This window comes from Verticillium alfalfae, genomic scaffold (genome assembly GCF_000150825.1).
Source record: "Verticillium alfalfae VaMs.102 supercont1.3 genomic scaffold, whole genome shotgun sequence".
NCBI classification, from domain to species: domain Eukaryota; kingdom Fungi; phylum Ascomycota; class Sordariomycetes; order Glomerellales; family Plectosphaerellaceae; genus Verticillium; species Verticillium alfalfae.
The window spans coordinates 2,462,609-2,476,942 of NW_003315036.1; the positions used below are offsets into that span (position 1 = coordinate 2,462,609).

The 14,334-nt window shown below is 53.9% G+C and overlaps 4 protein-coding genes across 4 annotated transcripts; 2 read left to right on the forward strand and 2 right to left on the reverse strand.

Moving 5' to 3' along the window:
• Positions 1–1,194: 1,194 nt before the first annotated feature.
• On the reverse strand, positions 1,195–2,724 carry VDBG_03275 (arylsulfatase B; the record flags this gene model as incomplete). Its single annotated transcript, XM_003007090.1, has 1 exon — positions 1,195–2,724. One exon carries the CDS (start codon positions 2,722–2,724, stop codon positions 1,195–1,197), a length of 1,530 nt encoding a protein of 509 aa, XP_003007136.1.
• Positions 2,725–3,448: 724 nt separating this feature from the next.
• VDBG_03276 (quinate permease) lies at positions 3,449–5,247 on the forward strand (the record flags this gene model as incomplete). The annotated part of the gene is made up of 6 exons (XM_003007091.1): positions 3,449–3,644; positions 3,737–3,980; positions 4,288–4,409; positions 4,474–4,509; positions 4,560–5,099; positions 5,156–5,247. The coding sequence occupies 6 exons, from the start codon at positions 3,449–3,451 to the stop codon at positions 5,245–5,247; spliced, it is 1,230 nt and encodes a 409-aa protein (XP_003007137.1).
• A 4,178-nt stretch (positions 5,248–9,425) lies between these two features.
• Positions 9,426–11,320, reverse strand: VDBG_03277 (cytochrome P450; the record flags this gene model as incomplete). Its single annotated transcript, XM_003007092.1, has 2 exons — positions 9,426–10,169; positions 10,265–11,320. 2 exons carry the CDS (start codon positions 11,318–11,320, stop codon positions 9,426–9,428), a joined length of 1,800 nt encoding a protein of 599 aa, XP_003007138.1.
• A 2,506-nt stretch (positions 11,321–13,826) lies between these two features.
• Positions 13,827–14,327, forward strand: VDBG_03278 (conserved hypothetical protein; the record flags this gene model as incomplete). Its single annotated transcript, XM_003007093.1, has 1 exon — positions 13,827–14,327. One exon carries the CDS (start codon positions 13,827–13,829, stop codon positions 14,325–14,327), a length of 501 nt encoding a protein of 166 aa, XP_003007139.1.
• Positions 14,328–14,334: the final 7 nt, after the last annotated feature.

A 14,334-nucleotide genomic window follows, 5' to 3' on the forward strand; every position in this document is an offset into this window, starting at 1 on the left:
CACCTTCGCTTTGTCGTCTCGGGGTGTAGGAAGGCGTAGGATGGCAGAGGGTATATGTTCTCAAAAAAGGCGTCAACGAGGACCAGCATTTCTTCTGTGATGGGATGGCTCGGACTTGGAACGCCTTGGATGTCTCCATGGCCCACAGGAGATGCCTGGCTCAAAGTAGAGGAGGCGACAGATGGTGCTGCATGATTTCGCAGGGGGCGCTTCGAGGTTGGATAGGCACAAGAACGACCTTGACGCTTGCAGTTAGAACACTGAGGAGTCGTGGCAGAACACCTGATTTTTTTCTCGCGACACGCAACGCAAGCAACGCTACCACGTAACCTGCGAGGTTTGCTGCGAAGAGCTGTATGATCGAGCCCTTGTGGTGAAGCAGCCAACGAGCAAGCCAATCTGAGGCGCTCGCAATTGGTGCATGTGCCGTTTCGACGATCACATCGTACCTGGTGGAGTCAATAGTCAGAACCTGAAAGGGAGGGCACTTGAAAGGGAGGGCACTTGAAAGGGAGGGCAAGAATAAGTGTTCGGTTCACAAAGCACGTACCTTGCGATACCTGCATTGAGAACAGGTCTCACGAGCAGTGGTCGATGTGCTGGAATCGAAACATCCCACGAGCGACTCCATCACGACACAAGACTGGATATAGGTAGGTGGGCGTGTACCCAGGTATCGTTGAGGGAACAACCCTTGACCACAGATCTAACTCCCCCAAACTGGTTTGAAAGGTGATTTGATGGAAGCAAATTCAGGTGCATCAGCGAGACATGTCGTATTCGATGAGGAGGTCATTCTGAGGCCCACGTCGTGATGAATGATGAGCGCATGGACGGCGTAGAAGAAGCAACTTGCGAGACTGGGGTTGAGAAGGAGCTCAGGGTACCTTAGGAGGTAGGTACGATTGTCGTGAGAGTGGAGGGCAATGTCACCATTTTAGCGTCGTCGCGCTGCATAATCGCACTGTTCTTTGAACTGTATTTGCCTGCCAGAGTCATGGTTCAAGGCGCCACAGTCTCTGCCTTACAGCGACCCAAGTTGCGGCCAAACACAGTGCATTTCTGATAAGATTTCTCCTCACATTTGACAATTGTTGCCAGGCGGTTTCTTTCCCCCTCCCATTTCATCTGTCATCTGTCATTTGTTTCCCTCGGTGACGGCCTTCTTCATTGTGATACTTCTTTCCGATATATTCATGGCGTTCCTAAGTGAACTGGATCATCGCCAATTTGCGCCATCTTGAGCTCCAGCAGCTTCGTCATCGCCGTCACTACAGACTGGTATTCTGTCTCGTGGTATACGTTGAAGAGCTCGAGAGGATCTTTCTCGCAGTCGAACAATTCCCACTCCTTCTCGTCTGCCGCCCCTGGCCTCGCGCCGGCAACATCCAGGGGCTCGTTATACCAGTAGATCAGCTTGTATCTCTGGTCTCGCACCCCGTAGTGCGCATACGCCTGGTGGATCACATCATTGTGCATCCAGTAACGGTGATACGCGACCTGCTGCCAATTCGACGGTGTCTGACCTTGCAATAGTGGCCGGAAGGACCGTCCTTGCATGTAGCTCGGCGTTATCAGCTTTGCGAAGTCAAGAAACGTCGGCGCAAAGTCTACATTGCAAATGATGTCGTCGCAAACCGAGCCTCTGGCGATCTCAGTCGGATACCGTATTAAGAACGGCATCTGAAACGACTCTTCGTACATGAAGCGTTTGTCGAACCATCCATGTTCTCCCAAGAAAAACCCCTGGTCTGAAGTGTAAATGACCATCGTGTTGTCCGCAAGATTGTTCTCATCCAGGTAGTCGAGGATTCTACCGACGTTATCGTCGACCGACTGGATCACACGCAGATATCTCTGCATGTACCGCTGAAACTTGAATTCAGCGAGCTCTTTGCTGTCTTGGAAGCGGAAGACAGTTCCATCTTCCTTGTCGATAAGGAAACTTGCGTCGGTGGGAATCTTGCGCTGGCTCGAGCCAGACTCTTGAACGACCCTCTCACCAACGCGATTGCCCCCATCTGGCTGTACGAGGCCGAGGTCCTGGTACGTCAAGTCTTCCGCCACGCGCATCTTGGCCACCTTGGCCGCTTTGGCGCGGTTCTTATAATCGTCATCATACGTCTCCGGCACGCGGATCGGTTTATCGGCATAAAGGCCCTTGTGCTTGTCATCACACTCCCACGACCGATGGGGTGCCTTGTGATGGCACATGACAAAAAAGGGCTTGTCCATGTCTCTGGTTTGGGTGACCCAGTCGAGGCACTTGTCAGTGATAATATCGGTGACGTACCCAATCTCCGTCCGCTCGCCGCTCGGCTCGATGAACTCGGGGTCCCAATAGTCGCCTTGTCCCGGTAGAATGGACCAGTAATCGAATCCCGTCGGTTCATGAGCGGCGCCCTCGCCCATGTGCCATTTGCCAACCATGGCGGTTCGGTAGCCGCCGGCCCGCAGGTGCTTGGCAACATTAGGCATATGTTTGTTGATTTTGTTGTCCAGGGTCATAACGCCGTTGACATGGTTATGCGTTCCGGTCAGGATGGCGGCCCTCGATGGGGTGCAGATCGAATTGGTGACATAACAGTGGTTGAACTTCATACCCTCAATCGCCAACCTGTCGATATTGGGCGTTTGGTTGATGCCTGCCCCGTATGCACTGATGGCTTTTGAAGCATGGTCATCAGCCATGATGAAGACAATATTGGGCCGGGAAGCCGCCATGTCGGGCAAGGCGATTTCGAAGCTGTAGCCAAAGGAGCACGCAATGGGCAGCAGTTGGAAGAAGAAAGACTTCCTCGTCAATGACCTCAATACACTCATTTATTATGAATGTCTAGGAGATGTCATATTCCATGACTTCTGACTCGAATCCCATCGCCTAGTTGAGTCTTCCGGGCGAGCTGCCATGCACAAGCTAGGCTAGCATTAGGGGCAAACTGTAGACGCATGCCTAACTTGACAGCCCTACGTGACCGACTACCGGTCCCGACGTCGGTAGTCGGCCCCGCTCTCAGAACAAGTATGGTGTTTTCAACGGCCGGGCCGCTAGGTCTATCTGGGACTCCCGGCCGACACCCGGGTCGCACGCCATGGCGAAATAATTCAGGTCCAGTCAACCACTGCAATCTCTTCAGCAATTCGAGATATGACGTGCTCATCAACACGCCGGGGAGATGTCAACATGCAAGCCCTGGCCTAAACATTCGGGTTTCCTCGCCCTGGATATGTTGGCCATGACTGTTGAACGCAGGTTTACGGCTTCGAAGGCGACATCAACTGGGATTGGGAGCTTTCGGGCAGACTTCAAAAGGGAAGGCAAAGTACGCAGCCAGGGTGAACATTTACCTCCTGGACTTTAAGAGTCGATTTCGAACACCAAGGCAGCCAACTGTTTGGTCCAAATCGTGATTATAAGCTAGTTAATTTCGCAGCCGCTTCAGCCATCATGTCGAAAGCTTTGGGCACTTTCAGAGCCGTCTACCTTGTCGCGCTTTGCTGTGTCGGCTCATTCTTGTTCGCGTACGACACAGGTATCGTCGGTGGCATCCTCACCTTTCCCAGTTTTCGAAGGGACTTTCGTTATGAAGAGAAAGATCGAGCAACCGTCGGGTCTAACTCGACCAGTCTTTTACAAGCTGGAGGTATGTAGGGGCCTTGAAATCATCCCCTGCCAACGTGGTGCCAACATGAGCGGCAGCCCAGGAGGCAAACAAACTTAATAACACGTCTTCAGCTTTTTTCGCTTGCTTTTTCGTCTGGCCTTTCACAGCCCGCTTTGGCCGTCGTTGGTCTATCGTTCTTGCTTCGATAATCTTCAATATCGGCGCCGTCATCCAAACGATTAACACCCACTCGCTGGGAGCATTCTACGCTGCCCGCGTCATCAGCGGCATCGGCGTTGGCATGGCCACGGTCATCATCCCCATGTACTCGGCCGAGATGGCGCCCAAGAACATCCGCGGCACCCTCGGCAGCATGTTTCAATTCTTCTTCACTATGGTGTCATGACCTCGTACTGGATCGACTACGCCGTTGAAAAGCACATGGACGACGTGACAGCGCAGTGGCAAGTTCCCGTCGGCCTGCAACTCGTTCCAGGCGCCATCCTTGGCCTGGGCATGCTGTTTACCAGAGAAAGCACTCGCTGGCTCGCGAAGAAAGGTCGGATGGAGGAGGCCCTAGCATCCTTGGTCTGGGTTCGCGGAGGAGACTCTCCAGACGTTGAGGAGGAGTAAGAAGTGCTTTCATGTGCATCATGTGGCGAGGAAGACTAACAATGTACAGATGGGCCGAGATCCTAGCGGGCATTGAAGAGGAAGATCGTGTCAAATCCGGTGTCACTTGGAAAGAGCTTCTGCAACCCATCAACAGATGGCGCGTGATTCTCATCATTGCTCTGCAGATCGGTGGGTCAACCGAGCTGGATCCTTGATCGATTCCGTTTATTGTTTTATTAACGGCGATGTATAGGCGTTCAACTGACCGGGAACACATCGATGGCCTATTGTAAGTTTGGCTAGCACTTGCCTTGTCCAATGCATCTCTAACGTGTCCAGACGCACCCCAAATCTTCTCGCTCGTCGGCGCCGGCCAGAACAAGCTGCTTCTTACTGGCTTTTTCGGCGTCTGCAAGGTTGTAGCCTGTCTCTTCTTTCTGTTATTCCTCGTTGAGCGCATCGGGCGCCGCGGCTCACTGATGCTGGGCGCTTTCCTCATGGGCATGTACATGCTCATAGTCGCTGTCCTGACTGTCACGTTCCCACCGAACCCAGACCAAGGCCTGACGCCGCCGTCGATTGCGTCCCTGACAATGATCTACCTCGAGGCCATGAGCTACAACATTTCCTGGGGCCCCGTGCCATGGGTGTACATGGGCGAGATCTTCCCGACGCGCATCCGCGAGGCTGGTATCGCAATTGGTACATCAACGCAGTGGCTTTTCAACTTCGTCTTCTCGCAGGTCACGCCTCACGCGGTGGAAAATCTCGGCTGGCGCACGTTCCTAATGTTTGCCATATTCAACTGGGCGCTCGTTGTCTTCGTGTGGTTCTTTATCAAGGAAACGAAGGGGAAGTCGCTGGAAGAGATGGAAACTTGTGAGTCTACGGTCTTTCTCTGCCATATGTTCCCTTAGAATGCTGACCCATGGTAGTGTTTGCCCGACAAATTGGCGTCAAGGACCATGAGGCTGCGAGAGAAGGTACGAAGGTCAATGGGACGGAAGATCAATCCGAGCAGAGATAGGTCGAAGGCTGAGGAAGATAGATGAAGTAAAACTCAAGCCTGTGTTCTGTGACTACAAGAGTTGTGCTGCGATATTGTGTTGCGACAGGTTGCTGATAACTTGTCAACCTTCTGAAACTTGATTCAGTGGCATGTAGGACGTCCACCGCTAACTGGGCAGTTCTGGCCGCTCCAAAGCCTTCCACGCGCATAGCCATCAAGGACCTGAACACGTGATAACACTCTTTCTGTCCTTGGCCTGCGAGGGTTGTTGAATTCTTGGATCATTTGCCTGAAACAGCACACTTGTCCAACGCCATTGCGTCTTACCGCAAAACCAATCTTTTTAGGTATAGTGTAGTCGGCGGTAAAGCAATCAACAAGTAGTGATCTCTTACCACATAACCCAATGGTTCATGTGAAGTGTCCACCTTGAAAACCTATCCTAGGCAGGTAACAACCCGCGGATCGATAGTCATGTATCAGTCCCTCAACCAGCGGCAGTGAGTCGACCAGCTGAGCGCTGTCCCGTACATGGGTACACTTAGGTCACTACATACCTACCTACCTGCCTCCCTCCCTGCTTATTTGGCTAGCGCATTTACGTTTCACAATCTCTCTGTTGTTCATGGGGACTCCAATCCACCCTCTAATCTTGCCTGAAGCACTCACCAACACGAAGTCTTCAGGGCTTGCATATCTCTTTAATATCATCAACAAGCATGTTGCTTGGTCTATCAAGAGACAAGAATCTTCCCCGGGACCAATGAAACAGTGTTGAACACAAAATAGAGGCTTCGAACGAGGCGCTAAGCAAGATGAAGGCCATAAGTACGGGCTCTCTCCCTATGCTGGCATGCACTGTCACTCTATTCGACTGCTCGGCAGTTGAGCATGGAGAAATTCTGCGCGCGAGGGCTACAGTCCTAGTCGCGAGCGTAGCTCGATCATCGACAGAACCGCTCTCACACGACATTCGGCCAGTCCTGGCAAAGTGCGCAGTTCTGAGCATTAGAGCGTCAGGGGTCTTCGCCACGCAAGTGACCCAATCACGCTGAAGATCAATTTGGAGTGCCTGTCGAAGATAGGAGACTGTAGCACATCACTTTCCTTTAGGTCCAATTTTCAGCTCGACATGGGACAACTACTAGTAATTGTCTAGGATGATGACTCTCGAGCAGCTGTAGTTGTGTGCCGGAATTATTAACTCGGTTGAACAGGACCGTCTCCGCCGTGTCAGCAAAGCTGAAAACCGACATGCAAATTGTCGACCAAGATCAATGTACAAGTCTCTCACTACTTTCACTGCCATGTGCGTTCTAAGTATTCTTCCGACCATGGTCAAGCCGCATGATCCAGTTCGCAGCCCAGGATTCCATTACAGGCCAGAACTGCCGTGTTCTTCGCCTCCTCCTCTGTCGAGTGTACAGAACCATTTTGCCAGCTAATGCTCACAACCTCAGCCTGAGAGTCCGACGCATTCTTCACGGATTCGTTGAGCGACTCAACTTGTGCGTTGATCCGAAATTGTTCTTGACAACCCCCGCTTCGGTAAACGTAGACCGCGAAGCTCCCGTTGTGGTTTGGGCCCTCCGCATGGTCATCCATCGGTCTTCCATCTCAACGGGTAGGAATCCTGCGAGAAGCTTTGCAACATCGCTCGTCGATATGTCGAGATTCCAGGGAGAGACAATAGGATATTGCATTGGCTTCGTGTTCCACTGGTCGCCAGCCACTCTTCTGGCAGGAAAGGAGTGCCAGAAAAGGTGATATTCGGGAAACTCTTCTCCACCATAACCCTCATCCATACGAGTATGAGCTTCCCGCCCTCGGAGGTATGGAGCTGCGACAAGTCAGAGGTATAAGGGCTGTTCGCAGCAACCTAGTCGTGGGCGAGACAGAAAACAACCAATACAACCGATCTTACGATGATCTGAGAGGTGGAGGCGCTCAACCTCACCTCGCAGCCTTTTCTTTGAATCATGTCGCCTGGAGGGAACACCCCTGGAACTAGTACGCCCATCATCACCCCAGACCAAATAATGAGGTCGACGCGGAACCGGCAAGCAAGACGGACGAGACTTCGAACAAGGCCCTTGGTGTACCTAGCAGCAGGAATGAATTTGTGGACCTGTCTGGACTGATAGACAGGCTATTCAACATTATATGGACGCCCACTGCAAAGTCAGCAGCTGTTAAGATTGCGGTGACCCGGCTGATACAGAGGCCGTGGATTCGAATCCAAGAGGGGCAATGGATAAGTCTCAAAGAGAGGGCCAGAAGGCATCAGGCAACGGTGTATCTATAGTTGGGGTTCAAGCTAGAAAGGGGTCTTTGGTATTCTTCATCGTCCTTTTCTACCTATTACATATTTTCTCATCCGTCTAGCTGTTCAACATGGCTCTTCCTTTCAAATGGATGTTCTCCATGAAATTCGCTGTGGGAATACACCAGAACTTCAGGACGGCGTTTATGATCTGCTGCAGGCAATGCCGTGACAAGAAGCGGTGCAGCCCAGGTCAATTGTATTATGATGTGAGGCCCTCAGGCTCGTGCATCATCTAGACATCAGACGAGACATGAATCAAGTTGATGGGTCCTTCATATATCCTCTACTTCCAAAGTCTTCATCTAATCATGATGTTTTAAACCCGACTTTTGGTCGCGTAGGTCTGGCTCCTTAGAAGAAGTAGCCGGTGACGCTTGGGTGATTCCTGGACTCAGCCCGGACTTGCCATTTCATTCCATATCCTAGTGGATTTCCAAGTTCATGCGTTGGTACAGGTAGTCCTATGAGTCCCCGTGGTGTTTCGCAGATGGGATGGAAATCAGTTTTGTTGAAAAAGGGGGGCTGGCCGGCTTTGGCATTGAGAGCAACTCTTCGACTCGTGTGGTCACCTCGTCCGTGGCATTACCAGGTCACCAAGCCACCTGTCAATCGCCTGCTTGCTTTCGTACCTCTCTCTTTTGCGGCTGTCGCTTTCGCTTTGTCAGTGCTGCTCCTCGTTGCGGGCTCTTCGCCGGTCACAAGCTCGACTTATTTCTGGCTCGCCCTGAGTACTTCCCGGCTTGGAGAGAATCTGGTCGAAATCACGCCAGTCGATACCTCGCGAAGCGACAAGCCCCTTAGTCCACTAGTCGAGCGTCTTTTCGGCGACCTCCGAGATGATCATATCAACGGCTTAGGAGATGGGGTGCAGGATCTGCAAGGTGCATTGGTCGGAAATCTGACTTCGCGATTGGGAATGCGGGACGCCTACGGTCTGTTGGTGCGAGGGAGATTACGCATCCGAGAGCGCCGGAAGCGCATTGGCGTTCGACAACTGTATACTATATGAGGAGAAGTCCGCGGGTACGCCATGTATCTTCGAAGCTGATGTGAGACTGATGCTGACAGCGCAGGCCTTCGACGGATCGCGACCTCTATTCCCTCAACGTTGACCCTCGGACCCGCCAATATTTCTATACCCCTTGCTGAAGCGCTGTCATCGACGCTGGACGCGGTCTTGCGCCTTGCTACAAGGGGTGCAAAGGCGCTGCTTGCGCTGCTCATCATCTCTGCCCTTGCGGCGGGAACATCAGTAGTTGTGTCGACCTTGACCGTAATAGTGGCACCGCGGCGGTGGTTGGTGCGGAACAATTTACTTGCTTCTGTCCTAGGGGGTCTGTCGCTGCCCCTGTTTGCGATAGTGACGACAGGGCTGATTCTCATCGGCTCTTCGGCGCTCAGGGAGCTGGGAGTGGGTGTTGGACTGGAGATTAGGAGAGGAGGAGGCTTTCTGGGTGTGAGCTGGGCCGCTGCAGTGTCATCCTTAGGAAGTGCAATTTGGTGGTTCATGGTCTGGTTTGTGAGCTTTAGGAAGACAAGCTTCAAGAGAGGAGCAAGGGAAAAGGATGGAATTAGAGATTGGAGAGGGATATTGGACGAGTTCTGGACTGATCTGAATGTTCCACGGGGAGAGCGAGAGAACAGGAGGAATTTGGGTACCCGTAGGAGTTCACAAGCACCTGAACAGAGATTGCCAAGATTCGGTCGGGATGGCAAGCTCTACTGGACAGAATCCCTACTGTGAGGCTCGTGAACAGGGGCACACGAGATTGGCATTGAACCGATCAACTATTCGATTTGCAGGCGGTCACGTTTTTCAAGTTCAGCAGTGGAGGTGATTTCATGAAAGCATGACCTAAACAGGTTGCCCTTACGATTTCTCGTAGTCAATCTTCTTAAGCCGCAGATACGCATGCTTCGGGATCCTTGTCAGGAAAACCGCCTCCTCGTGGTCTCGGTTGCGCGCCTCCGCGATGGGCCGCAGCTCAAACTGCCACAGCAGCATGACCCAGAAAAGACGCATCTCCAGCAGCGCCAGCCTCTTGCCAAAGCACATGCGCGGACCGTCCCCGAAGCTCAGGAATGGCGCTGCGTTGGCGTCAAATGTCTCCTCCACGACTTCGCGCCCGTCGACGAACGACGCCTTGGTCTTGATCCACCGTTCCGGCAGAAAGTCAGTGATCGTCTTATCGTCGTGCTCGCCGCCAATTTTACCCTTGGTTGCACGGGACGACTCGTGGCGCTTCTCCTCGTCCACTTCGATCGGGGCCGAGAAGTAGCCGGGCCCGTTGTTCGTGAAGGTCACATTGGTTCCTGCGGGAAGGGACACGCCGAGGACAGTGGTTGGGACTTGCGCCTGGCGGCTCATGATGGAAAGGGCCTTGGCGTGACGGGTGCTCTCCTGCATGAAGGCCTCGAGGTAGGGGATGTATACCGTCGGATCCGTCATCTCTTCCAACGTCGGGAGCCGCCCCTCGGCCTTGGCCTGGGGCCACTGCTTGTAGAACGTCTGGCGAAGCTTGTTCTGCACGCGCTGGTCGGCGGTGGTGTATTTGAGGCCCCATTGCAGTACGGAGGATGTCGTTTCGTGGCCGCCGATGAGGTAGCCCAGAAGCTGCGGCACGTCAGACAAGTTCAAGCCGCGTCGATGGTGGTGTGTTAGGGATGCACGTTGAAGAAAGAGCACCGCGACAAACGAAAAGCACATACCTCATCCATGATCACCTCGCTGTAATAGTCCGGCTTCCTGCCCTCCTTCTTCGCCAAGACGTCCTCGCGGGCCAGTAGCTGGTCCATGGCACTGCGGTCCGGATGTCCCGCATGAAGTCTCTCGAGGCTCTTGCTGATCTCGCGCCGCGCCATGCCGCGATACGTCTTGAGCGCCCCGCGCATGCTGGGGACGATGTTGCGGTAGAACCAGGCGTTGAACACGGGCACGGTCGACTTGAGGTTGACGCCGATGCTGTCAGCGATGGTCTTGCAGGCCTGCAGTTCCCGCAGCATGGGCGGGTCGTCGAACTCGAGGACCTCGTCGTCGCCGCCGCCGCCAGCGGCCTTGGGCGCGGGCAGGGATGTCTTTTCGCGCTGCAGGCTGTCGAGCTTGACCTGCAGCTGCGACTGGTGCTTCTCGAAGCCGAAGGAGGCGCCCATGATCATGTCGAGGGCGGCGTGGTGGACGTCGGTGTTGGCGTTGAAGAGCCGGCCGTCGGCGACGGCGGCCTTTTGCGCCCAGAGGTCGAGCAGCCAGAGGATCTTTTCGTGGATGTGCGGGGCCGAGACCTGGCGGAGGAAGGTTGGCGTCATGAGCTCGCGGACGAGGGACATGTTCTTCTTGTGCTGGGGATTGCGGGATTGGAGGGCGAGCATCTGGTGCGGGACGGCGATGCTGAAGACATCACGCGTCAGGAGGCTCCGGTCAAACTCCTTGATGCGGCGCATAGAGATGTTCTGCGCCTCGCGGTGATCAAAGAGAAAAACGACAGGCGGACGAAAGGGGCTCGTGAAGAACTGGACCATGGGCGACTTGTGTTTTATGGCCTGGCTCACGAACCATTCGCGACGGTCGCCGGAGCTGATGATGTCCGGAACGTCCCCCAGAATGCGATTGGCCGCGTGCTTGTTGTAGGGGATGCCAGGAATGGGCCTCGGCAGCATGAATTGGCGAAACAGCAGGAGGAAGACGACTGCTATCAAAACCTTGGCCACGAGGGCGACATGGCCCGGGGCTGTGAAGCCCGCGACGGTGACGGGGCTGGGCGACCACATGGTTCGCCGCCGGAAGATGCGTTGTGTGAGCGCTTGTCAACAAGACGTGATGAGAAGCTAGACCGCCGCGTGTTGCCCAGATGTGCTGGAGCTTATCAGCGCTTTATACACGCGGATCACCACCCTTGTTGTGCCCGGATGCTCGGGTCTGGTTCCCTGCAGTTGAGAGTGGTGGAAGGATTTCTCGGCCACTCATCAACCCAGCGACCACGCGTACAGCAGGGCTCGGTCGAGGCCCAGCTTACAGGACGTGGCTGACAGTAGCAGGCGTCGATTGGACCAAGTGCTCTGAAGGTTGCCTGTCTTACTGCATCTGACGTGAGACACGGATTGATCGACAAGGCAGGAAACGGAGGGTTTTCTACCTACCCATACAGGTACTTTGGGCAGAATTAGTCGCCGAAATACGACTAGATTGCGCCGTTGCTGATCGGAACGATCGCACATGTTTTATGCTAGAGAGCGGGGGCATGTGTCTCAGCAAGAGCGTGAGGAGAAGGTTTCCGTATATTCGTGTCAAAGGCTGGCAGTTCATGATTTGCGCAGGGAGGTTACGTTGTCCCTGCACGATGTCACGTTGGCGGCATTCGTTGCGGGCCCCGGCGCGGACGGAGCGCAGACTGTTGGAAGTTTAATCCCGATTCGTCTCTGATGGTGCAGCACGCTTTGAATTCAAAAACGTGTGGTTGGATAGGAATAGGGCTCGCGGGGGTAGTTGAGCAAGGCACACAGTAGAGACTACCTAGGCCTTGGTAGCAAACGCGCTTGGGCACCTACTTGGCACGTCGAGGGTAACCTGCCTGTCCAGATTCATATCAAGATCTATCTAGTCCGTTGGGAATGGTAGAAGCAGCTCCAGGCGTCGGGGCCCCAGTTATGGACATCGAACCGGATCTGTGCGCGCTCCGGGCGCCGACGGGATTCAGTCAGATCAGGAAATACATAAAGCCACGAGGGGTTGTGAATGAAGATCAAATGAGATGGCGGCCAACCTCGCGACTGTTCACGTCTTACTGTGTACGTCGACACAGTCAATGGCCCGTTGTGGTGTGCTGCCAAGCTCTGCGGAAGCCAAACCGGGCACAGGGACGACAAGTAAAGCTGGACCCAAGCAAGGTTGTCTTGGCTCTATTGCAAGAGCAAATGGGTTTGCCCCGGGCGAAGGATTGATTACTGATGCCTGGAAGCTTGTTCGGGATACGCAAGGTGTAGTCGTCTGGGCATCGGATTCGTCCTTCACTGGGGGTTTTTGACGTACAATATAATAGGGCACCTGGCTTCCGAACCCAGAACAAACCTTCATGTGGTCGCTATGTCGTATAATGACAAGGATTCTCTATACCGAAGGCTGTATTTGCCCGCACTTGTAAACACATGATTGAGTTCACCACAAGTTTGCACCATGATTCCCAAGCTGGAACTCATGTGATTCCCTTGAGTTGGTGGACCAAAGTCTAAAAAGCGAAACCGAGACGGGTGATGAATGCGACATTTATATTTGTATACAAGGACAGCATCCATGATCATGGTGCCTCGACTCGTGAACTGCCAGGATCTGATGGAGGTATGAGACTGACGGGGGATCGCCTGTTATTTGATCGCAGGGACAAGAAGAGAGGACTAAGAAGAGAGGACTAAGCGCAGCGAAGGGAATGATTATAAAAAAGGTCAATGAACTACGATTTAGAAAAGGGCATCGAGTATTCTATTTTTTTTGGAGACCCCCAAGAGACCAGCAGTTGATCCCTTCACTCGTTGCAGAAGATTTCTTGACATGAACATTGTATAGGTGGTAGAATTGGAAGGCGTGGTCTTTGATGTGAAGGTGTCGTCGTTATGCTACAGTACCAAAGCGTGGCAGCGCATCCACGATGATGCGCACTCGTGGGTCAATTGATGTGATCCCAAGCCAAACAATTTGACCAACTTCAAGCGATGAGGTGGGTGACAGGAAAGAACGCAAACGTAGTATCGACAAATGCAATTCTACCACCTACACAATAGCTACCGAAATGCCTGCCAAGGGAGTTCTCATATCTGCACGACCAGGAAGAAGCCCCTAGGCTATGTGATCTAGATACCTGAAAACCCTGGACGTCTGTATTCTTCATTGGCATCCTCTTGACAATGGATATCAGGATTTTTGTGAGCTCGAATACCAGGGCATGTCTCAATACCACAACATGCCAACGCCTTGCCAACACGCTGGACACAGACCTCGGGGCATCTCTGGGACATTCGGGGTAAAGGCGCTCGAGGGTACCCACACAGTGCATCGAGTGCGCGACAGGCTGTGGGAACCGTGGCCTTGGGACGCTGCACTTCATCTCCACCTTGACCACCTCACCTCCCTAGCATCTCGACCAGCGACTCTGACCTCACTCTTCATCGACATTCCCTGGAGCATAGCACGGCCATCTCCACCGCAGTCTTTTCCACATGGACACATGGAGCGAATCAGCATCCCTTAGCTCTCGACCCCAGATTCCCGAGAGCGTCTCGCAGCATGGCCGTCAAGAGCAGGCAGCCGAGCGGCTCTCGCAGCCCCGGTCGTGACGGACATGATGGTCAGGAACCGCTGATGCCCGCCGACTTTGTCGACGAGCGGGCGCCGCGGGACGGGTACGCCGACGCCTCGGACAAGCAAACGACAGGCGGCGAGGCGCGCTGCTTCGTCGTGACGGCGCAAGACAACGCGCGCGTGCTGCGGCGCATCGACCTCTACGTGCTGCCGCTGATGCTGGCCGTCTACTTTCTGCAGTCGCTCGACAAGACGACGCTCGCGTACGCGTCCGTGTTTGGGCTCATCGAGGACACGGGCCTGCAGGGCGACGAGTACTCGTGGCTCGGCTCCGTCGTGTACGTCGCGCAGCTCGTCATGCAGTTCCCGCTGGCGTGGCTGCTCGTCAAGATGCCGCTCGGGCGCTTCACGGGATGCATGTGGCGCTCTGGGGCGAAGCTCTCGCAGCCATGTCGAAGTTTCGATCGGTTTCTTCGCTATTCGTGATTCTCTT